The sequence below is a fragment of the Empidonax traillii genome, unplaced genomic scaffold (assembly GCF_003031625.1).
Source record: "Empidonax traillii isolate 1590-97213 ecotype Southwest subspecies unplaced genomic scaffold, ASM303162v1 scaffold65:size4453928, whole genome shotgun sequence".
NCBI classification, from domain to species: Eukaryota; Metazoa; Chordata; class Aves; order Passeriformes; family Tyrannidae; genus Empidonax; species Empidonax traillii.
Window position 1 is genome coordinate 991,203 of NW_020955258.1, and position 24,635 is coordinate 1,015,837.

General features: G+C 40.8%; 1 protein-coding gene across 3 annotated transcripts in view; it reads left to right on the plus strand.

Moving 5' to 3' along the window:
• The window catches only part of PLEKHM3 (pleckstrin homology domain containing M3), an 86,654-nt gene that overhangs the window by 52,863 nt on the left and 9,156 nt on the right, over window positions 1-24,635 (plus strand). For all 3 annotated transcript variants that reach the window (XM_027880145.1, XM_027880146.1, XM_027880147.1), the window contains 2 exons: window positions 2,060-2,123; window positions 18,634-18,791. In XM_027880145.1, coding sequence (XP_027735946.1) covers window positions 2,060-2,123; window positions 18,634-18,791 — 222 coding nt within the window. The remainder of the gene's footprint in view (window positions 1-2,059; window positions 2,124-18,633; window positions 18,792-24,635) is intronic.

Consider the following 24,635-nt stretch of genomic DNA (forward strand, 5'->3'; position numbering starts at 1 on the left):
GCTACTGCACTGCTTAGTGCCTGTCTGTGTGATCAGGGGAGAATGATGGGGAAATTTTAATGAAAGAAATTCTATCTGAGCTGAAAAAATATTTATGCTTCTAAATGCTGTTCAGAGTTGACTCATTAGCAATCAGTTTTAAAAAATCTGCTATGTGCAAATGAGGAATCCCAATGTCGTATGTTGTCTGTGTCTGGATTTTGACTGGTTTTGAGTGGTCTTTGACATTGTGCCAAATGTATTACGAAGGTGTGATGCAGCAGAGCCACTGAAACACATTCATCTCTAAAAGGAGCAATGGGGATCACCTACAGAGCTGAAAGGGGAAAATGGCAGTATCCCAGGGAGACTGCAGCTGAGAGTTAGGTGGGCAGAGTGAATTCGCTTGGAGAAGGAGCAAGGGCACAATCCAGCTCCAGAAGAGTGCCTAAGATGGGCAGTGCTCTGTTGTCAGTGCCTTGCTTGCAGAACTTTTCTCCTTACGCTCCAATAAAGCTTAATTTATTTTTTTTTTCAAAAGTACAAAAGGACTTAGGAGACTTTGTACCGCTCACCTTAACAGCAATGAGAAGTCCTAGGCCCTTCAAGACAGCTTTGAAAGCGTCAGTGTAAGGTAGTTGCTTAAGACAACTCTAGTGGAGTACAAGGAACTGAGGTGTTTTCAGTATTTCTTAGATTCAGTGTTCTGTGGAAACATTGCAGCTGATAGTCTTAGCCCAGTTGATCAATGTTTCAGCAGATTATGTTGTTGCAGCTTCTAAAATATCTTCTGTGAGTTTGCTGTGTGCTTTCTCATTGGTCTCATGTCGTGATCATGTAAGTTCATATTGGCCTTTCAATATTTTTTGGGGTTTTTTTTTAACATGTCCAGTGGTCTCTGTTCTCTGCCGTTCAGTTCTACCATTACAAACCAGTCTTTTCCAGAGCTTTATTCATGCATTTAATAATATCAAGAGTTTCATTTCTGTATTGTCTTACAACTACCTGATTGTTATGTAGGAACAGAGTTACAATTTCTGCCCTAAGAGAGAGACATATGTAGTGTGACATAGTTTCACCTCTTGAGATACTTGGTTGCTTTTTTTGCAAGAGTGGTGTGACTCTCCACTCCCCAAGATACCTTAGTGAGGTCTATTTGCTCTGTGTGGATGGAAAAATAAAAGCTGGTCAGGTGGTTGTTTCTCTGTGTGTGCATACAAAGATAGATGTTTTAATTAGATGTACTTCTTCTCTTCCTGACATCTTTATGGCAGATACGTAGGTTTTCATAAACTTTTTTAGCTGATATCCACTTGCCTTTACAATGTCCTTTTTTTATTCTGTGGTGTTACTTTAACCCAGTTTTTCATTTTAGTGCCAGTCACTCTCATTAGGGCATCTCTTCCCTGTTCAGGTTTCTGTAATTTAGCTTTACTGAACAGGTCTGTCAGTGCATAAGCAATGGTCTTGCCTAAAACCTTGGCTTATTTTAAGGTAAATAGTGCTGTCTCAAAACAGTCATTGCAAAGATTATACCAATACATATATTTCTGTATGCGAAAGGTAATCGATATCAATCATCTTCACATTGCAAGAACAGTATCTGCATAACCTTTTTCCCAATATAGTTATTTCAGTTACAAAGCCATAAATCATGTATGAAACTATCTGTTACAGCTTTGTATCAGACCAGGAATCTTGTACTAAAACACATAAGAAATAGTTTTAATTAATACTTTCAGTACCTTAAATGAGTTATTTGTTTTTATTACTGGGTTAATTGTTTAAAGAAACACCATCTGTGCTGAGGAAGAGCTTTCAGTGGCTCTAAAGGTCACTGTACACAACCTGAGAGTTGGAGAATGGCACTGGTACAGCATTCATTCTTATTGTGGAACTGTTGTGCCCGTGTGGAATGCTGTAATGGTAGCTGGTGCTTAAAGGGTGACATAATTCCAGTTTCTGACAAGCTCTCTGTTCTGCAAGCATCATTGTTCTGCAGCTATTTGGTGGGGAGAGGAAACTTTTCAAGTTTCCCAGACAAAAAGGTGTGACACATATCCATTTTTCTGTTTTCCAGGATCTTTCCCAGAGAGTATCTTCTCCAGCAAATCCATCTTTACTCTCTTGCAGACCTTCAGCAGGTAAGTGTCTTCAGTGCTAATTGTACATTCCTCTTCTAGATAATCAGAGCATAAATAGCTGTACTTCCAAGTCGTCTCTGTGGTTTATAATTTAGTGTAAAAATGGGTTAACAAGGGCATTGGTTAGGGATGAAAGAAAGAAAGTCTAGAGCATCGGTGTTCAAATGGGAATGGGAAGAGACTCTGAAAGAAAACTGTATTCTGCAAAGAGAGCTTTGCTCTGAGAAATTTTCATCTGATCAATGAATTCTCATCTAAGTCTCAGCCTGCAGGTGACAAGTGCTATTTATTTCTTTCTTGAAAGAGTATTTATTCAGGAATTTATGAATTAGTACAGTCCCAAGTGCAGCATGATTATTTACGAAGTGTGCTGGACGTTGCCACAAGAGGGGGGGGAACCAACATCCCCCTCAAGAACCTCAAAAACCTCAGCAAGCCTCCTACACAAAGTTGAGCCATGCAGCATTACCATGACAGATGTGACCAAGGAAGAGGTAATGTGCCAGCAAAATGTATCTTTGCACTGATATTGATTGAACTAAGCAAGGACCTTGCAGTACATCTGAATGGCAGAATTTTATTATGTAACAGATTAAACAAGACGAATTTGGAAAAAAGAGCTGAAAGCAGAGGATAGGGAATCTTAAGGTGAATATGCTGCCCTGCTCAGATGCACGGTGGAGGAAGCAATGAAGTGAGATGTGCTAGCTGACCTGGGGACATCTGTGTTCACACCCTATTGCTATTGCCAGTGACATGTAGAACACAGTATTTTAAGCTTATTTCACCTTCTTTCCCCTTCTCTAGTGGTGCCTTTTCTGCAGGATAAGGGTAGCATAGTTCTGGACATTCAGCTGACACATTAATTCAAAGTAGTTCACATGCCCCTCGGAGGTGGAGACTACAGAACAACAGGAAACATGGCTTTTGTTGGCTGGTGAAGTCACAGAGTAGAAATGATGCCATATATAAAATAAAAAGGCGGTCGCCTGAGGTCTAAAACTGTTTCCACATCTTTTCAGCATGTTCTGCTATCTCATCTTTAATAATCAAGCCATGAAAAAAAAGCTACTTAACTCCAGAGCTGCAGTCTCCCTGGTGGGCCTGTCTATTAGCCCCCAGTGCTTTGTAAGCTGCTTAATCAGTTCCTAACATTGGTAGTAGATATTTCAGAAGCAATCAGCAGCTTATCAAGCACCCTGGGGGAGGGAGGGAGGGTTGAAGTCACAACTCATACATTGATTTAGCAGTTCCCTTTGACATGTTTCTTTGTGTTTGTGTTTGCAAGACACCTTCTCTTCCCCTGAGGGCCCCAGTCCCAAACTTATCATATTTAGAGGCAATATAATTTGATTACCGTTTCTGCTGGAGTGGGTTAAATTACATTTACCTTTTAATCTAGCTATATCTTGTTGTCAGCATGGAGAGGGTTTTCCACATTTCAGAGGCCCCACATTTGAAATCAGATTGTCTGTTTATGTCAAAGTGGAACCAGAGTGGAAAAGAGAGGAGGGCCCCATTGAGAAAACGAATCCAACAGCCAGATAAATACTAGTACACTAAACAGCTCCCTTCCTCCTCCTTGCTTTCTCCTTACTGCTTCTTTCTCCTGATTGCTCATCATTTTCCACTGACTTGCAGTTTGGGTATTTTTAATCCTAAAAGTTTCCCCTCTTTTGTTTTGATCAAAACTCAGCAGAGTTTTGATTCCTCTGCTGCCTATTTCCTCATATCCATGGACTGCTTTTGCACTGTATCCTGCTGTCATGTAGATTGTGTGTGTTTGGGGAATTAACTAAAAGGTTTATTAAAGATTAATGGAAAGATAAGGCATGGTGAGTGAATTAGAAAAGCAGAGAGGGGTAATCTGCAGATATAAGCAACCCTTACCCTGGTTAGTCCTAGCTCAATTCTAATTTGTTTCCTAGCCAAGTTCCCTTTAAAGATTCTAGAAAACATGGGTTGTTTCCTACCAAGCAGCTGAGTTTCAAAAATGTGGTGTGAGTATCTGTTCTTAGGGGAAAAAAGGTTGATATGCCTGTTTGCCAGTAGATGAAGTGTCTTATAATACTATTCTGAAATAAAATCCAATTTAAATCTCTTTCCAAGCTTAACAGAGCCTAGATATTGTGAATGCAGCAGAGTATTATCTTGAGCTATCTGCTGGTCTGAGAATGGTTGTCACTTGGATCCCTTTGGGTAGGGTTCTGGTAGAGAAGACTTCAACTGTGAGGTTAAAAGGAGAGTAAATTTAAAATTGAAACAAAATGGCCTTAATTTTGGAAAGGTACCAAATCCTGGTGAGGTAGTGGTTGCCAGTACTTAGGTCATTAACAAATGCTTGTAATACAGATGTGAGTGGGCCTGACCTTTAACCAGAGGCAGCAAGTGATGATCTTTATGTGCACACAAATGCATACATGTACCCCAGAAGGTTTCCCTGCAGACCAGGGCCCTAGACACTACAAAAAAGTTTACAAGTCTATCTACGGGCATTCCTGTAGGGTACGTGTTCTTAGAATCCTGATGGTGTTGGAGGTGTTAGCAGAGGAGGTAACTAATTAGGTGCATTCAGATTTAACAGGCAGAAACATCGAGTGTGACAACTTGCCTATTCTGCCTCGCTGGCTGCTCTTGCTTTTCTTTCCAACACTCACTGGTGTCATCTGCCCAGAGAGTCATCTGCTCTGTGTCCATCAGAATGCCACTGCTCTGTTAAGCAGCTTGTTAGGAAGTAAGTATTCACTCCTGAATTTGCTGGTTTTAGCAGACATAGTACAGTGGAAAAATGGATTACTCTTGTATTTCTTAGGATAAGTAATTCTTGCTACTTCTACCAGGTAACATGTTAATGGGAGCTTTTGAAGTAAAAGACTCGAAGTGGCTATTGTGACAATTTCAAAATTGAGATGTTTCATCCACACAGAGTTGATTAATGTCTTGCCTGATTTTTATGTTAAATAGCAAGATACATGAGTGTACAAAAATTATTGCAGTGATGACCAGCAAGTTTCACCTGAACATGAGAAATAACTTCTTTACTGTGCAGTGACCATGCACTGTAACAGATTGCTCAGAGAGGTTGTGGAGTTCCATCATTGGAGATATTCCAGAACTGTCTGGACTTAATCCTGTGCAATGTGCTCATGGACGATCCTGTGTGAGCAGAGAGGTTGGACCAGATAACCCACTGTGGTCCCTTCCAACCTCACCTGTTCTGTGATTCTGTGATGGTCTTTAATGTAGAAACATTCTTAATCATGGCAGTTATTTCATCCTGATTATACCAACCCCAAAAGATACAGTAAAATAAAAAGGATCCACGTAAGAGCAAAATGAGTGGATGTTAAGGATGGAAATTGTTAGCGAGATAGGAGATTTAAAAAGATTTGAACACTTGTTTACATAGGAACACTCAGGGAAAAATAATGAAGTGACAAAATATGGGAATTTAAAAGGCTGAGTTGAATTACACTGAATCACTGTGTAAATACTTTTATTCAAAATATAAGTGGCTTTCATTTGCTTTATCTCCATTTACTTTGGAAGCAAAGTGAGGTAAATTGTATTAAGATAATTTTCATTCTGAATGTGAATCCCATACAGGGACTTAATGTGGTATAATTTATCCATTTTAACATTGTAGATAAATTAATCCATTAAAATTTAGTTAAAACATTTATTTACTTCAGATCAACTTTCCTGACTGCCCTCCTGTAGATGAGCCTAAAAATAATGTGAAGAACAGCGCAGAGAAAGGATAAACAGGAGAGCCCTGTTCTCACAATAATGTGGCACAGGTCCTGTAGTGAATATGAGATGCACATAAAAAACCTCAATGGAAATGCTTCTTTGCAGAACACAGCGAGCATGAGGAGCTCAATGCCACAGTAATGTCACCGAGGGCAGAAGTTTATAATCTTTGAGAGGATTAAGAATCCATAATAAGAATGTCCACAGTTACACTACATAAAATCAAGAGATTATAAGATTTCAGAATAGACATATTATACTGAGGGGATTAGGAAGATCTCTCCCCTATTGACAGACGGATCAATGATTTCATCTTGCTCTGACGTATGTAGCACTGACTACAGATAGCACTGATTACAGCACCTCCTAGCATTTTGGGCTAATGGGCTGTCGGTCTAACAGAAATATTCCTCGTAGGAGAATCTCAGTGTTTCTGTTCTTGCACCTATAAGGCTCTCTAACAAAAATGTGGAGAATAAAAATGAACTTCAATGAAACAAAAGTTCTGCCTAATTTGAGCTTAGTATATTCTGAGATCAGGATTAGAATGCCTTACAAGAACAAAGAAATGCTGTTTCTAGTATTTCTGTATATGCAAAGCTTTAGGCTGATTTACGCAAGTTGGTTATCTGTTCCAGTAATAGCAAAAAATGCAAGAAGATGTGGGCTTTTTTTGCTTTTCACTTGCTGTTTTTTTGCAGAAGTAAAACTTCTTTTCTGGTACTCAGTCCTTATACAAGTACTGAGAAGTGCTCAGTTTAGATTTATAATATACATCCTCATGAATACTGAGCCCATCAGTGGTGGTTGCCTTGCTCAGCAGTTCCTTTTTATCCACTGATGGAAAGGATGGGATGTAGCATCTAACCCATATGCTTGTGCTGGTGAAAGCCAGTAGAGTGCATGTGGCTGTATTGATTGTAGAAAATGGGGTTTGGCTAACATACTTATTACATACTTTCTAGTTTTAGAAGTGTTACTGGGTTAGGTACATGACAAATACTCCCCTGCTCTTAGTGTATATAGCTGTGCCTGTAAAAACATTAGTGCAAATTCAGTTATATCAATGGGAAAGTCTGTTGCTGTCATTTGTTTCATTTGGTGATCCGATATAAGCTGTAGGAGCTTAAACTTGTATTTACTGAAGAGGTTTACCCATATAGCTGCACCAGCAGATCCCTTTAATTTTAGGCAAGCCCTTTTTTTGCTTGAGGGGTAGGAGGTGACAAATGAGAAGAAGAATTAGGTTCTTATTAGGCCTGACCGTGCTGAGATGACCGAAGGTTTGTCTGTCGCAGTTCACTGTGGGAATTCACTGTGCTCAACGAGGGCAGCAAAATGCCAGGCACATCTGTGCCATAGCTCCCGCAGTTCAGAGTTCAGCACCGTTGTGAGAACATTGATTTACATCCCCAGCCTCCCAGGCAAGTGTTGACACAGCATGTGTGACAGAGATGCAAGTCCTGTGGTGTGTTACTGCCAGCATAATAATACCAGACAATCCTCTACATGAACTATGTAAAGATGCATCTTGGACCATGACATAATGCTAAAAGGCATTCGTATGTCCCAGCTTTATCACCTGTGCCTGATTATTGGTGGTAGCTATATTAGCAGAAGAATATGAAAATAGTTCTAGTGTAGGAAAACCACGCAATATACATCTTCGTAGATATTAAAAAATCTGATAGCAAAGCAGCAGTTAAACAGCTTGTCTACTTTCCCGTGGCTATGGCTTCTTTATCACAGGATGGGTGAGGTTGGAAGGGAGCACAGAGGGTCATCTGGTCCAACCTCCCTGTCAAACAGGGTCATCCCGGAGCGCATTACACTTCAATTATTTCTGTCACTTCCTGGAGTTTGCTAACACTGAGCTACCTTTCAACAGAACAGGAAGCCTCAGGTTCGCTGATATTACAAGTGTGTGTAATTCCCCAAAGTGCTGATGGCTCTGGTTACAATTAGTGGCAGTGGCAATGATCTTTCTGGTGTTTCCTTTTTACCTCAGCTCTGCTGGGGAAGGGAGTTGCTGTCATTCAGAATTGGCTCATGGTCAGGCAGAGAGCGTGCAGAGCCGACCAGGCTCGAGGTTGAAGAGCTGGCCACGGGTATTTTGGCAAGTGGCAGCCAGGAAGAGAAGTTCATCTGAGTTAGGTGTGTTAAAGTATTGCAGGCAAAATCTAGAGATCTAACGAGATTGTTAGTAGGTATTTTTAATAGCAGGAGTGGTTTTTGCACTTCTTGATACCAGAATTTTCAAATTAAATATATGAGGTGCCTTTCCATGTGCATATGTAATCTGGGCCACTTGGGGTAAGTGTGGTTTTTTAGAATGAAACTCTGTTTAAAACAACCCAGTAGTGCCAGTGGTTCGTAGGAGCTTATGAGCTGAGATCTCCAGAGTTCTAAACGGGTTTCTTTTGTTATTATTTTTGCTGTGCAGAGTGAAGGTCCAGTACTGGAGATGAGGGTTAGCAGTGTGAAAGATTGGGTTCTAAACTTGTTGCTGTACTTCACATAAAATGATGATTCAGGAGAGGCAGCTGCATATATCTTAAGGAATAACATCCCAAGAAACAAAATACTGTCTCAGGGCTACCTGCTTGGATAAGAGAAGAAAATTTTTTTTAGAATTTTTTAGAATGTACTAAGTACTCACAGAAGTTTATTTCAGAGTAACCATAGCCATTTTCTTGGTACGTTACTTTCTTGTTCTAAATTCCTTCAGAGGACTCCTCAAAGTGCTCTGATCCAGTCCTATGCAAAGCAGGAAAGTTTCTAATTTTGTGATATCTCTCATGAAATAACGTCTTGCTCAATGGGCATGTAGAGTCAGTTAATATCTCTGCATGCAATTGCCTGCCTAATCTTAAAAAAAAGAGCATATATATATTCTCTGCCTGAATGCATATTTGCTTGTGTGTGTATTTAGAATCACGTATGTTCTTAAGCTGAGTAAAGTGCTTTCTGTTCTCTACCAGCCGAATTCCTGGTACTCTTTCAACCTTGTTTGATTAAAACAGCCTTTAACCTTTGCTTGAATACCTTTTTCTTGAAACAACCTATAATTCATCCCTGCAACAAGATTAGGAGAACTTGGGGTGTGACAAAATTGACATGTAGCTGCCTGGAAACCTTGGGGGAAGGAGAAGGAGGAAAGATGATTGAAACACAGTGAGTGTGAGTCTTGTTGCAGAGCTGGGCTGTGGAGCTGGCACAGGTGATTTCCAGGTGTGTTGTTTATACTGAGACAATTCCATCTCTTTCTCACTTGTGGCAGCTTGCATCCAGAGACCTGCTGAAATTTCTGGCATTTTTTCATTTCAGTGAAAAGAGTGGGGGAGGGCTTGGAGGGACCTTGTCATCCTCTCTGTCTCCTGCTATAAATTCACTTGAACTGTCACCGCTTTGTTTTTCCTCTCCCCCAGCCAATGTAAAACTGCATGTTCACCTTGCCCCCTGTCTCTGTGTGCTTGTCAAAGATTAGCAGCATTTGCTCTTGACCTTATTTTTCCTCCTCTTCCCATTGCCTGTTGTAGTTAGTGGCTAATTTGTGGAATATCTGTTTAATACTAAATTAAAGTGCAGCTTATTGAAGGGTTTAGTTTGGAAGGACCATGAACAACAAATGGCTCTGCCATCCGTGCAGACTGCCTGGTGCAAACAAGTCAAAGGGAGCTTCTGATTTCTGTTTATTCAAACTCTCACTCATTTCTGCTTTAGTTTGATTTATTTGGTGGTTGGTTTTGTGGGTGTTTTTCGTTCTTTGCAGTGTTTATCCACAGCGTTTCCTTTCGGGTTGTTCTCTGCCCTGTGTGGATGATGAGTTAGCACAGGACAATGTGAGGCTGTGTGGTGTTGCTTTGTCTGTGCCAAGGGCAGCGATGGCCAAGTGGTGTCAGAGCCAGCACCCTGTGCTGGTGTCAGCAGAGGGTGAGCAGAATCCCTGGCCTCGCCTGCTCCTGCCCACCCCGCTGTCACCTGCAGCACAGGCTGAACAGGCTTTGGGACAGCAAGGGACCTGCAAAGGGTGGAAAGGGAAGAGGAGAGAGAGGGTGGGGTGGTATCACCCTTTTTGTTGGGAGCTGGGATTGTGGCCCATAGCATTCCTATCACAACAAAAGGTGGAGCTCTTATGAAGTTAACTGCTTTGTTCTTTTTAACTTGTTTTACAGCAATGCAGTGACTGATTCTAGTGTTTGTGCACAGAAGTAATAAGAGAACATTCTTCCATTAAGTCACTTGCAATTTAAACAAATAAGACAGACAATCTGAAAGGGATGACTGGGAGTCAAAATGGAGCAAGGAAAGCTGATGAAACCAGTATATTGCACAAAAGATGGGGCAGACCTGAGATCTGATATCTGCCTCCCTGGGACTTTTACCTCATGATCATCCTTCCTCCTTCCATTTCCCTTTCCTCTGAACTGAAGATTAATTGTGCATTGAAATCATAACAAGAATTCATGATGTTAAGAATCTGGCCAACGGAAGAGAAAAAATCCTCAAGGAAATTAGCAGTCCATAAGCATTGTGTGTTCCCTATATATAAATGACTAGGGACTTCCCAGCCAGGGAACGTTTTCCCTTTATTTTCTCTGCGACTTGCGTTATCCTTAGCTAAGCATATTGTGGCATGCTCGCCTCCAAGACTTCTTCATCACAGAAATCCTGACTCCGCTGAAATCTGTCGTGGGGCAGAGTGTCCATTTACTCTTTGCACTTTAATGCCCAAATTCCACATTTAATGAATGTAAAAAACACCTGCTTGTTCTCCAGTGAACAAATAGGTGAAGGCAACCATTGTATCGTTCCTGTACCCCAACCTAGTTTTGCTCTTTCTGGCTTGTGGCACAGATCATGTGTGACAGAGAGAAGAATTTGTCAGAAAATGGTTTCTGAAACAGGTGGTACAATGTAAGGATAGGAAGTTGAATGTAAAATAACGATAGCTGACTGCAGCAAAAAAGATCTGAGAAAGACATTAGGAAGAACTTTCCAATTGTTCCAAGCACTGGAATGTTGTAGGATCTCTGTGGTGAGAAGTTTTTAAGTCAGACAGTTTCTCAGTTGCTTATGCTGCAGGATGAGGAACAAACTGGAGGTTTCTAAAGGTGTTTTTTCTAGCTCTATTTTCTTAGATCATTGGTAGTTTCTTCAAAAGCGTATTTCTCATCTGTCCTGGAGGTGAAGAAAGATTATGGAGCCTTTAGTCGTCCTCCACAGAGCTTTCACCAGTGGAATTTGGAGGGTAGTGAGCATCCAAGTGGTGAATCCAAGACAGTCTGTTCAGGATATTTTGTTTACCCTTTCATTCAATCCAGGAAGCGTATTTTCTGTGGTGCTCTGAAGTCTAGGTGCACTGGAGCTTACTTCTGAACTTGTTAGCAAAAGGCCTGATTCAGGCTAGCTGTTTCTGGACAGGTAGAAAGAAAACAACTGAGAGGAAGCAGAAACCTTGTCTTTAGAGGATGGCAGAAAGCTGTGCATGATTGTTGACTGCTCCTTCAGATAGCTTCCTTCTGCCAGACGTGCTTGTGACATTATTCCTGATAATTAAAGTACTTTCTATCTCTTCCTTGTACATAATTGGGGATGGTGAATGAGTTTCGTGTCTACCACCCCTTCTATTTTCTCAGTGCCTCTTGGCCTTTTCATGTCTCTTCTGCATTGCGTCAGTGCCTCCTGGCAAATTCTGTCTGTGTCTGTCTCTCAGATAGAGCCAAGTGTGCGTCTGGCCTTGAGAAATAATCATAAATTTTGTTCTGTCAGGAGGAGAGGCCGGGCCAATCTAGTTGAGATTTGAACCTGTAGTTCAAGGTGTTTTAGGGATTTCATATCAGTTAACCCATCGCCTCCGGGCGTCACTTGTGTCTGACATGGAAATCACACTGGAGGAATAAGAGGAACAGGTTGCTTAGTGCTCCAAAAGAAGGTTATGAGGCAAACCTGTGTCTTTAAAGAGAGTGCCTTCTCATAAATGTTATCTGCAGAGAAATACACCAGCCCCTGCATAAGTAGTTAATGTTACTGCTTTGGTGTTGGCTCATAAAACAACTTTATCGCCTCTATGACGATAACGATTAACAAGCTGATTTACAAGGGTGGGGTCACAAAGCCATTTGGCAAATTTAGCTTGTCTCACAGTGGCAGTGATACAAAACCTGAGTTTTACAGTATTTTCACCACTTTACCTGGATACTTAATCCTGGTGGCCAGGCTCTTAAGCAGAGCAGTAGGAGCAGGTGCTCCTTTTTGAGGATAATAACTGGACTTTCCTCCAGTGCTGCTGATACATGAGGAAAGTAGAGGTCCCAGTCTAAGGATTCAGAAGCATCAGGGGCATTTCTAGTTGCCATCTCAGTGTTTATTCCCTGATCATGTAGCCACGGTGAAATGACTGTTCCTAGACACATTGTTACATGATGCTTATGGTTGTTGACTGGCCCTTGTGCTATAGCTGGCAGAACATCTACCCACAGATGTGTGTAGATTTATCTTTCTTCTCTTAGATTTTGTATAGCTTCTGTTAAAATATCCTTCATCTGTTGATTCTTGGATCTTAATATAAGCGTTTTTTTAAAACTGTGTCAGATTTTACATTCATTATATGGTACAAATTACTCAGACTAACAAATTTAATCCAAAACTTATTTTAATCCTGGAAACCTTTATGTGGTTTTAACATACTGTGACACTGTTCAGAATTTAGACTTCTTAACCTTGGCAGTTTCTCACACGGAGCAGAACAGTGTATCCAAAAGCTCAGCACGCCATATTCCCTTTACCGTCTGTTTCGATAGTCCTGATGTAGGTAATCAAAGGTATTTATGATCTTCATGCTATGTAAACATCTACTGCACTTTTAGAAGTTGGTAAAAATGCAAAGACAGCGTAGGAGATTTGATGATTCTCACTCAAATTCACAACATAGACTCCTGCAGGGATGGAGATCTTACTCATTACCTTGTGCTTCTTAGCTAGCATTACTGGCAGGAGCCCTGCCCTCAAAACAAACACTCACTGCCCTGAGAAATGTCGAAAACTGTACTGTTTTTTCTCTCCTGCCCAGAAAGTTCATTACATCTGATAGATTTCAGTATTGATTCATGTGGCCATGATGCAGAGGTTGGGTATTTCTGTGGACCTGATCTAACAGGTGGGCAGAAGGCTATGGAGGTGTTAATTGAAGTAATAGTGGGTTGCAGCTAACTAATTTGTCCTTCTTTTTCTACACATCTCTCCTCTAGTTCCCCCTAAAGATGTGATATTATCTCTTTGGAAATGACACAGTGTGAGTTTGGAGGGGACTTCTGTGCTTACCTGGTCTAACCAATATGTGATTGCTTTTCAGTTAGACATGGTCAGAGGCTTCTATTAATGTCTTTCTAGTTTGAAAAACTGTTGGGGACTGGAACAAACTCTGACTAATTCTGTAGTAAGGTTTTTTCTTGCCTGGTTTTTGATCTTGCTCTGTTTTCCAAACAGAAAGCTATTACAAGCCTTTAGTTTAGGTTACCGTCTTTCTGGGTTAAAACTCTCAACAGGCTTGAGAAGTTCTGCCACTCTTCCCTTGGCCACTTTTCTAGTCTGGTTTTTAATATGAAAACTTATGTTGCAACACCATGTTCACTACACTGGTCTCCCATGGGTCTAGTTTGTGCAACCCTCCTTCATGCAGGTGAGTAGGTTCTCATACAAGGAGTCCTTGTTGACTGTAAAGAAAAGACCAAGTGACTTCTCTGCTGTGTGTACTGGGCTGGGGGTTTGTGCTGCACAGTGGCAAGGCAAGGGCTGGGAAGTGGAGACCTTCAGAGGTGGACTTTATCAGCACTGTACTTGGCCTGGAGAGCTGGGCTGAGGGATGGAGTCAGGACAGAGCTGTACCTCAGTATGTGCTGGAGATGAGGGGTCTGCCTCTGCTCCAGTGCTGGGCAGTGTCATGGGCTCAGAAATGTGTTGCGAAGGTAGGACACAGAGATACTGTGTGAGAGTCCCCTGGGCAACACCTGCTGGTCTGTGAGTAATGGCCCTGTTGTGTGCATAGTGAGCCACCGAGGAGGATTTCTCTGGCTTGGAGGATGCTGTGGTCTGTGACCTTTCCAATTCTTATTGTCTGGGGACAGCTGGCTGCCTGCTTGTTTCTGAAAACATCACCTTCACAGAGCAAGGGAACTATGAGTAACTTTGAACAGAAGGATCACAAAACCTCTGGGGACCAGCAGCCCTCCTGACAAGTAGTTAAACTTTGATCACACGCCCTCATAATCATATTAATATGATGTATCCAAAGGTTTTTCAACCTGTACCGTAGCCCCTGCGGCTTCCTTTTAGCTTCTCCGTCTTCCTGCTGGATCAGGAAAATCATAACCCCATGCACGTGTGTCCTGTCTTCCCACTGCACAAGCCTTTTGCAGCCTTTGCTAACATTGGCTTGTCCAGTGGTGTTCAGCAGTCTCTGTATTTCCCCCCCACCTTGCTCATTCAGAGCATAATTGTTTCTTTGGAATTATATCACTCTCCAATTCAACAGTAGCACAAAGATGTACAGAGAAGAAAGTTTGATTTACCTTTATTCATAACTTTGACCTGTATGAAAAGCCTCTGTTCTAGAAATCATGTAAAATAATTGTCCCAACACCCCTTTGGTGTGTGTTCAGATACTTTACTTCAGATACCCCTTTAGTTTCTCTCACTTCTGCAGACTGGTCTGCCTTCCCCTCTTGCTCTTCAGTACAACCTCATCTTCCCCAAGCCAGATGCAGGAGGCTGGGCAGTGGGGCAGGGGGTTGCTGCTGGTTATCCTGGTTTCTCCTCTCCTTTCCCTGGCAGCCCAGGGCATGGATGCTCTCTGCAGTGTGGGCAGGGAGCCTGCATGGAAGGCTCCTCCAAAACACAATTTGTCCCATTTAAGGTGGGGGATATGTGGCAGTTACTGTAAAAAGCAGTGTTTGTTTTGTTGGTTTAAATTGTAAGTGCTCTGAGGGCAGGGCCTGGCTTTTATGTATGTACATGTGGGTGTGTATTTTTATACAATTCTTAATGTGAGACACGCAGTTAGGAGCTGCAGTGTGCAAAGCCATGGCTTTCTGTCCTGTGCTAGCTTAGAGAAGTGTTTTTCCAGGTACAGAGAGATGGACAATGATTCTGACCTGAACACTGGGGCTGTTCAGAGACACAGCTTGCTTTAGACCTTCTTCTGGGCACAACTGTTTTCCTTTTTTTGTTACCAAGTAGTGCACCCCAATATATTCCAGGTGCAGCAGTGATAAGGTAACTATAGGAACATGGCTCTGTGTCCAAAATTATATTGGTATGTGTTCCTTGACCGGTTTAGGAAGAGAAAACTGCGTTGTACCCTCCGTCAATTGATGACCAGGATGCCACATTAATTACCTCTCATCCTTAATTTTTGACAACAAAACAATTGCTTGCACTACAAAGACTTTGGATTAGAAAACAGACCTTGCTCTTCATGTGTGCTGTAGGAGAAGAGAATCTGAACTCAGCAAAATTTTAATTTGTTTTAAGGTTCATGCTTTTTTTTTTGAGAGACAGAAATATATTTTTAAGCCTTTGTTAGGTGCATGCTGAGGCTTTATTATATTACAGGAATAAGTCAATGGTGAAATTTTTGGTTTCTTTTCCTCTGGCATATTCTTAACTTAGTTTTGTCCTAAATTACCACATTTCTTCTGAAATGTGATGTACTCTTCTGCAGCTCATAGTGTGTGATTTCACAGTTTCTCTATTTTGTAAACTTGTTTTGTAAGCTTATTTTGTAAACTGAAATGTCCTTAGGAAAGGGTCAGGTCAGAGCTTAGGAGTGACTCCAGCAGTGAGAACAGACGTGTGCTGGATTAGACTGCATGGGGGCTGTGGAATCTCGGTCACTGCAAGGCTTTAGTAACAGGTACAGCTGTAAAGAATGACATAAATATTACTGGCTCTGTCAAGATGGCCTCTTGAGGTCTTTTTTTTCCTTCTGATAATTTCCATGATATCTGGACAATGCATTACATTTGATTAACACACTTCTATTCTTTTAATCACTTGTGTTTCCTTGAAACTCAAATTCTAGCATCAGCTGGGAGAACATCCTGGGGTTCTTCCACTGTGATTCTGGGGTGTCTGAACTGACTGACCCTGGGCCCCTGGCTGTCACAGGAGAAGTTTTGACAGCTTTGATTAAATGTCCTATGCTCCTTTTCCCAAGCCACAGAACAGCAAGTAGTTATCTTCCTTTCTGCTTGCCCAGGGTCAATGGAGATGAGGATTTTATCCTTATTAGCTGAAAACACGAATGAGAGAAGGCTGCAAGGAAAAGTCATATCCTGTGCACAGCCTTGAGGTCTCTGATGAAACAAAATAGCACAAAATTTACAGATTGTAAAAACAGTGATAACATTGGTTTGATGCTGTGTTTTGTCTTCCTTCTATAATACAGTAAAATGGCCTGTAATTCACATTGCAAAATTGGCATGCATGGCTCTTTGAAGGTATCAGTCTGCAGTGGCCAGAGTTACAAGCCCACCCACTAGAGTGCTATGACAAGCCATATAAATAAATAACCAGGGGCAAATAACACCAGCTCCTCAAGGGCAGCTGCCCACTCAATCTGTCTTGCTTAGGTTGTGAACTCTTCAGCATAGGAAACCTTTTGTGCCTCACACAGTCTTAAATTCACCCACAGTGCTTAGGAAGGAATAGATCATGTTCATTTTGTTTATTACATTATGCAAAATGTTATTTCAGTTTAGCGATTTAACTTTTAAATCCTTGCTGACAGTGACATTAGTACAGACTTAGAAAATTTGTCTGCAGCTGTGTCTTCAGTCTGGCATTTTAAGCTGAGCACTTGTGGCCTGAGGTGGCTGTCTGTAGCATGAAAATTCTTTGGAAAATATGTATGTATTGTGGTTTATTTATTATCTTTGGATGAGTATTTCATCTGTTAGTGCTAAATGGATTTTTGGAGGCTGACTGTAGCCGTGGCACTAGCTGTGTGGCTTCACTGTTTCTTTCTTCCTGTTTATTGAATACTGGCAGCTTTTGTGTCTTTCCCCTGCTCCCAGCTTGTTTGGCTTTCAGACCCTCTGTAATTCAGGAGTCTGCAAGGAAACAATTTCTTCCTTCAAAATGAAAAACAAAACCCAGCGTAGGGGAGCTAAATTAGCTTGTGACCATCTGTTAGAAGGTTAGTAATACCACTGCCTTGAACTATGGCTTCACTTTCGTATTTCATGCAGCAGCTTCTCTGCATTGTTTATACTGTGGTTAAAGGGGATCTTCCTATACCAGGATGCAATAGGAACGTCATTTTTCCTCTGACATGAGCAGATGTCCTATCTGCAGTACTAGCAATAACATTGCTGCTTCCTGTTGTTGCAGATGTTGTTAGCAGGCTGGAGCTGAAGGCAAAGAGGGGGCACATTTCAGCCAGTACCATTCAGTGCCATCAACACCAGTGCTACCTGTGCCCCTCCTTTTCCAGGTGTACTCTTTAGCAGTGACTATCTTATGTAGCGGGCAGAGAGTTTCCCTGGAACACAAATATATTTCCTTGCTATCTTACATTTGCTTCCAAACTCTGTTGTTGTTCTTCTCTGCCTTGACCTCTGTGCTTTCTCTAGATATGTTTACACTAAATCCAAATTGCAAGTAGTGTGTGACCATATTTAGGGAAGGGGTGCCTGAACTGAATCTGGCACACATTTAAGTGTTAATCTCCCCACTCTTAGGTTTCAAGGCACAGCCTTGTGCAAGTCTTCAGTCAGCAATTATTGCATTCTTTTTCCTTTTTACAGGAGTTTGCTATCAAATCCAGTGACACATTTCTATCACTAATCTGGCAAGCTGCCATTCAGACCACAGGAAGCCCAGGAGAGAAGAATATACACTGAGGGCCTTATTCCATCTTCATTATTCCTTATAGCTGCAGAATCCCTAAAGTCTCTAGAAGTTTGATCTGAATGGAAAGTATTTTGCCTGAATAGCACCCCTTATTGAGGCATTGTCACCAAGTCACAAATTTAGATGAGTGTTGTGGCTAGCAGTTTAATCTATATGGCTTGGCTGTTTTTTCACACCAACACGGGGAGTGCTAATCACTTGTAATGGTCTAGCCAGGATTGTCTGGCAGTGAGGGACTTCTCGATTTAAGAGCTGGACACTGAAGGGAAAAAAAAACCACTTCCTCTTCAAGACCTTTACTGAGAATTTATTCCTTTTAGCAAGGAGCAGAATATTGTATTTGAATGGTTTTCAATGGGAAACACAGTCTTACTAAAGGAGGAAGGCCAGGGTTCTGTTCACAAAATATGTGCAAAAAACTCGTGCTTTGGAGGAAAAGAAACAAAGACAAAACTGCATAAAAAGTAAAAATGCAAATGGTAAATGTAAGGCAGTATTCTCATAGCTGTCAGTTAGAGATAATTGGGAAGCCTAAAACTCTTTTCCTATTTACTTCTTTGTGCCTGTTGTTGAACTTAAAACGACTGCTAATATTTTATGTTATTGCCATGTAGAGACTTGCAAAGAGATTGTAAATTAGTTTTCATGTTCAGACCATTGCTGGTTCATTGGCTACTATTATCACTTGTGATTTCATGGAGCTATAATTGTTGGGAAGTAACTTTCCTATTGTTTTTGCCAGCATCACTTAGCTGCATTTCTATAATAATAAATATTGTTTTAGTCCTTCAGGGCATTGTAGTAATTTTGGGGGGGTTCATTCAATACTGTCTTCTCATTCCAGGTTATTGAAGGAAAGCTGGCTCCTTTCTTGGGGAAGGTGATCAAGTTTGCCACCTCTCATGTGTACAGCTGCAGCCTTTGTAGCCAAAAGGGTTTCATCTGTGAGATTTGCAACAATGGAGAAATCCTTTACCCCTTTGAGGACATTTCTACAAGCAGGTACTCTACTGCAGTGATGTCAATCATACCCTTTATTTATCTTATGGATCATACCCTTGTGGATTCTCGGCCTTCTGACCTCACGCTTAGATAACTAGGGACTGGATTCCCTTGGTGCACATTTCTAGGCAGGTGCAGATCACTGGGCCAGGGAGGTCACCTTGAGCAGACCTGGAAATAGATGAGAAGAGCTGCTTCCCAAAGCCCGGTAGGTCTCAGAACAGCTCTTCAAAAAGGGAAGAGTCCAAAGCTCTTCTGAGTTTGCAGAGTGTCCTGAAAAGCTAAATGGCTGCTCTGGAGTGATCACAGACATCTTTCTGGTCTCTGGTATCACTGGGCCCATAATGTTCTGGGATTGTCCATTATAAAACAATAATCATCTATTCTGAAGTGTTTCCCCTGTGAAATGTTATGGCTAATGCTCTGCTCTCTCTGTGTGCTTACTCCTCTGTGTCTGTGTATGCGAGATTGATTTTTTTTTTTAATGACATTGCTATTCTCAGGTGGCTACAAAGTAAGTATAACTGTATGCCAGTCCTAAACTGTACAAAAGAACCTTTATTTCACATTATGTAGAGTGCTGGATGCCAGGTCAGGGACAGGAGTCACATGAAAAACCTAGAAGCAAGATGCAGGAAACCAAAGTAGACTTGGAAAGAAACAGCAATGTTACTACCCTTTTTCAATACTGTATTGGATTTTGAATAAAAGAGATGGATTTTTTCACCCTTAACAGAAAGGCAGTGTATCTGACAGCACAGCATTCCTCCACAGATAAGTACTTTTTGGCTATTTCAAATACAGTAATTTTCTCCAAAGAGAAGGGAAAAAAAAAAGGGAAATTTTTTTTCCAATTGGAAATTGGAAACAATCAGGTCCAACCTGTTAAAAGGGTTTATTAAGAATCTGATTCCCCTGTGTGTGCAAAGATGTTAAAATACAAGTAACCAAGATCTACTCTTCAGGGATTTTTCAGTCTGATCTGAGTTTCAAAGACTGTTTGCTCATTTTATTTCCAGTGTCTTATTCTAAAGAATGCATTGACAAAGCAGTGGACACAAGCTAGACAAGGTGTGCAGCTGAGCTCTATAAACAGTTTTAAGAAAGAATGTATCTAGGGTGCATGGCAAGATAGGCTGAGTTAAAAAGAAAAGAGACTAAGATGGCATAAAACATAAGATGTCTGTTGAGACTGTATAAAAGGCGATTGAAGATATTCCCAAAAGATTGATGAGAATGTGTTAAGAACATTTGGGAAGACAGGTTTACTTTAAAATTTGATTTGTCTGGGGGATTTTTGTTCCCAAAAACATTGTTGGGTCCCGCCCTTCAGCTGAGATCAGACATACCTTGCAATTACGGAGTTTAAAACCTTCTGGAATCAAATAATATTTGTCAGCAGCTCAAGCCAACGGAAGCTGCTCTAGCTCCTGTTTTTACGTGAATTAGAAGCCAGAAAGGACTTTTGTTCATGTTTCAGAAATGTGAAGTTGTGGTTCATGTCTTGCCAAAGACGGCAGTCTTTGTTAATGATTTTAATTAAAACACAATCAGCATGACAGGTTTTCCAATATTTCTCTTTCTGATTTTGTCAGAGATCATCCTGCTTTACTCCTTTTGTACTCCTTATCACTAGATAAGTTTTTTTTCTCCAGCATTTTCCATTCGCCTTCCTAGTTAGTTTTCTTATCTCATTACTACTCGTGTGTGCACGTGCACCTGTGTGAAACTAAGCAGATTATTTCTGTTCCATACTTTTGCTCTGGAGACAAGTTATGCCAACAGAGGAGCTTGTATGTTTTGCTGTGCAGCTCCATCAGCTGCACAGCAGTGAGGGAGAATGCCGGGTAGAGGGGCTTTGTGTTTATTTCTGCCTCTTGACGATGAGGGAGGTTTCTGAGGTAGGTGTGCTGACCTACGACAGGTGTAGGGTGAGGAGGCTAATTAGAAGTAGGTAATGTACAGAGTAACCTGCGGCAGATGGAATGGCAAGCGGTTAGGCTTGTGTTAATGTGAAGACTAAGATTAATGTGAAGACTTGCAATTACACCTGAAAATTCTGGTGACATGTTCAGCTTTCCTTGTCAATTAAGTGTCGAACCGAGCTCTGAGTAAAGAGCTCAGATTTGTGATTTAGTTGTAGTACTCTGAGTCTCGAGTGAGAATTGACTACAATTCCCTTCCTCCGTCCTGGTTTTCTGGAATTGCTGTCTACAGCACGGTATTCACATTTTGTGCTCAATACTAGACTGCCAAGTACCCCGGCTGAAGTTGCTGAGTTAAGGAGGTAAGAGCAGTTGAGCTCTGAAGACAGTGTTTCCTTGCTTTTAAATGATGCTCATTCACTTTGAGCAGACTGTTAACTCTACCAACAAACTGGGCTGTAGGTTTAGAAATATTCAAAAGTGGGTGCGTGACAGCTTTTGCAGACTTCAGCTCTTTGCTGAATGTTTGAAAAGTGAAGCCTGCTTGTGTGGAGAGTGTGTGTGTGTATGTGTGCATTGAGCTGGCATTTGTTTTTCTGGCTACCTCCCTGACCTTTCCTGCCCTTGGGAGAGAAGAGTGACAGCTGTCAGAGTGGTCAGTACAATTCTAAGGTGGTTCTCAGCTGCCTGTTAACTTTTCATCTTCATGGTCTCTTAGGTCAGCTTTGCCGTGAAGAGGTTGTTTCTCTCCAAAATATTCTCAGAAGTTTCTGGGTCAGTTTTCAGTAGGAATTTATGAGGGATGGGTCTTCTTTAGATAGATGCAGCTGAGAGAAAAAGAGGGCCCCTCTTGAGGGCTGGAGTTTCTCTTTGGTCTGGTTATTTGCTTGAGTCATTTTTGTCAGTCCTTGGGCAAACAGAGTGAATACCTGGGTTATGCACTCCTCAGGGTTTGAATACACATATATTACATACCCTTCTCTCACTAATCAGTGTGACACATTCCTTTGTTGGCAAACGGTTCCAAAACAAACACAATCAGTTCACTTAATTAGCGGGTCTGTGGGCTGTGCTTGGCAGGCTCTTTACATCCTGCTCAACAATACAGCGCAACAGTTTGCTGCCTTGAATGTAAGGGTGGGCTCACAAAGTCATAAGCTTTCTAATGATATTTCCTTTCTGTGGCTTTTCTTGGGAGGTGGCCATTCTGCAGAGATCATAATGAAAGCTGTGACTCGGTAGTTAAACAGTTTCCTAAAAACTGTACCATGTTTTTGATGCCTCTTCCAGTCAGGTTGAATCTTTGGTTCCCCATTTCCCTGTTTTCCATCGTTATCTATGTAAATCTTAATCAGGGTTCTTTCTAAACTTCACAATTTCACCATCTTTTGGAAAGCGTTTAAAACATGAGATCTGTATTTAAAACCTCCTGAGTTAATTGCACATTTCACGGAGCAAATTGCCAGCTAATGTAAACTCCCGCAGCTCTACTTTTGCTGCAGCTCTGGCAACTTAAATGAACTGAGCATCTACCTCCTATTTATTTCTTACACTAAATTTGCCCCGGGCTTAAATTTAGCGAATAAACATATAAAATTATCCTATTATATCACTTATTTTATATTTACAAGTGTTGTGAAATGACTTTAAATGTCCTTGGCTATAAATGGACTTGTTAAAACTATCCTTACCCATTAGTTAGCAACCAGGCGCTTCCCCTCAAATTGTTCTCATATTACTTATTCGTCATTAATGTGGTGAAAAGTTTTTGTTTCTTCATCCTAAAACTAAAACAAACAAATGAAACAACAGAAGTAAAAAGACAATATCTGTGTAGTGGCATTGTTGTTTATAATAGATGGCTGGTTTATAACTTAGAACAATTTTAAACAAGTTTTAAATCTTAAAGAATACTAAGAAAATTATCTTTGGAATGAGAATAAAAGCTCATTAAAAAGCATTTTCTGTCCCATTAGATAATTAAGGAATTATAGTTCTGATTAAGATTATTATGTGTTACCCAGTTAATAAAGTTTTGGTCTTCTCTGAGTGTTGTCATCCTAGTGACTACTTTCACAGGCAATTTGTTGTGTTTTGCTGGTAAAACTACTTGCTTGGTTAAGAACAATTTAGTCCATTCCTTGCCTTTTATGTGCTGACTGTCGATGTACGTGAACCATGGAGAGTTGCTCTTTTGTGTTCATATTCATTTATCAAGGCTAAACTGTTTTCACTTCGCTAAGTTAATTTGTTCTGCAGATCAGTTAAGATGTGTAGACCTTTTAAGATACAAACCAGAAGACCCAAGTTTAAAATAGACATGCCACAGAACAGGCTTGACTGTATCAACCAGCTTGGATGCCTCTATAATCTTTGGCCACCATCCTGATAAGACCTGTGAATGTACTTAACTTTGCACATAGTGACAAGTCTTACTAAAGGCTCTGAGGTTGTGCATGCCCAAGTCTTTGCAAGGTTACAGCTCACTGTGTTATGGATGCTTTGTCACTGGACAGAAGCAACTCTGAGCAATTGGGAGAACGTTAAAGATAGATATTAGGTGGAGAGACTGAAATAGAGCATTTCCAGGAAGTACCTTGGCACAGGCCAAAGGCATCACTCAAAGTACATAATTTTCCCTCTTGCTTTGATTAGTTTGTCTTATGCTAGAAAGCCTTTCCTCAGGCCCAGTTCACTTGAGTTGTGCTAGAGGTTTTAGTACCTAATTTTTTAGCTTATTGGATGTTGATAGTTGGTTCGAAGCACTCTGAAGTGATCTGCTCAGCACTCTCTTTAAAGAAACATAGGCACCTAAGCAGATGTTAAGTTCTCTTGATAATTTAATTTCAGCTGAATATGTCAAAACTGGTCAAAATTTTCTGGCCCACGTAATCTTATTTCTGTTTTTTCAGCATAGCATAGTAATGTTACCTGGAATATGTAAAAAGAAAGTGATAAAATATACTGGCTTTTTCATCAGACCTTGTGTTTTGCAGCTGAACTAGCTTTAGAGGTTAGTTTTCCCTGCCTCGTGTCAGAGTGTTTTTAAGTAGAACGTTCAGTCTAAAGGCTGATACTTATTTCAAGTACAAAGGTCTCTGCAGGGCTGCCTTGTGTTCTCCTCCCCTGGCTGGACATGGCAACCATCTTGTTTACAGTTTCTATTTTGCAGCTTCCCTGCTGTGCCTTCTTCCTCACTCTAGATATTTCCATCTTGCCAGTCAAGACCTTTTAATTCTTTCTCCTCCTTTCTCATGCAAATTCCCCTTTTAAGATAGACTTCTCTATCTCCCAAATACGGTTCCTTGTAGACCAAGTGACAGCTTTCCAGTTGCTTTTTAGCTCATGAAAGCAAACACTGTCAATTCTTAAGTGCTCAGAAATTCTATGATTACCTTGGGAATTTGTTGTTTATGTATTTATTTTTTTAAATGTTAAATTTCTTTTTTCCATCTTGGGTCCAGGTAGACATGTCTTCAGCATTAATGCAGAGTTATGAAGTCTGGTTGTCTTTGCCTTTCTCTTTTATTGAATGCAAAATCCTGGCTTAGTCACAGGATTTTTAGACTTGAGACTGACAGAAAAATGCAAAATAATAGAATCACGCAAAGAAATTATAATAGTTGAGAACAGTATACTAATATTATTGTTAATAGTATTGTGGTCCTAAGCCCCCACTTTATGAATGTGAATTCATTAATAACAGGAGAGATACAGGGGCAAAGTCCAGTTCTTGATGTGGCAGCTAGCAGAGGCGGAGAATATATGCCTGAGTAATGCAAACATGTGAATCTCTGTGGCTTTTCAGCCTCTCCAGTGGTTTACAGGTAATGGATCTATCATATGTTGGGCTTTTCCCCTTTCCAAAGTAAGTTAGCTTCACTGACTGAAGTGTAATTGCATGAGTTTCAGATTGAGA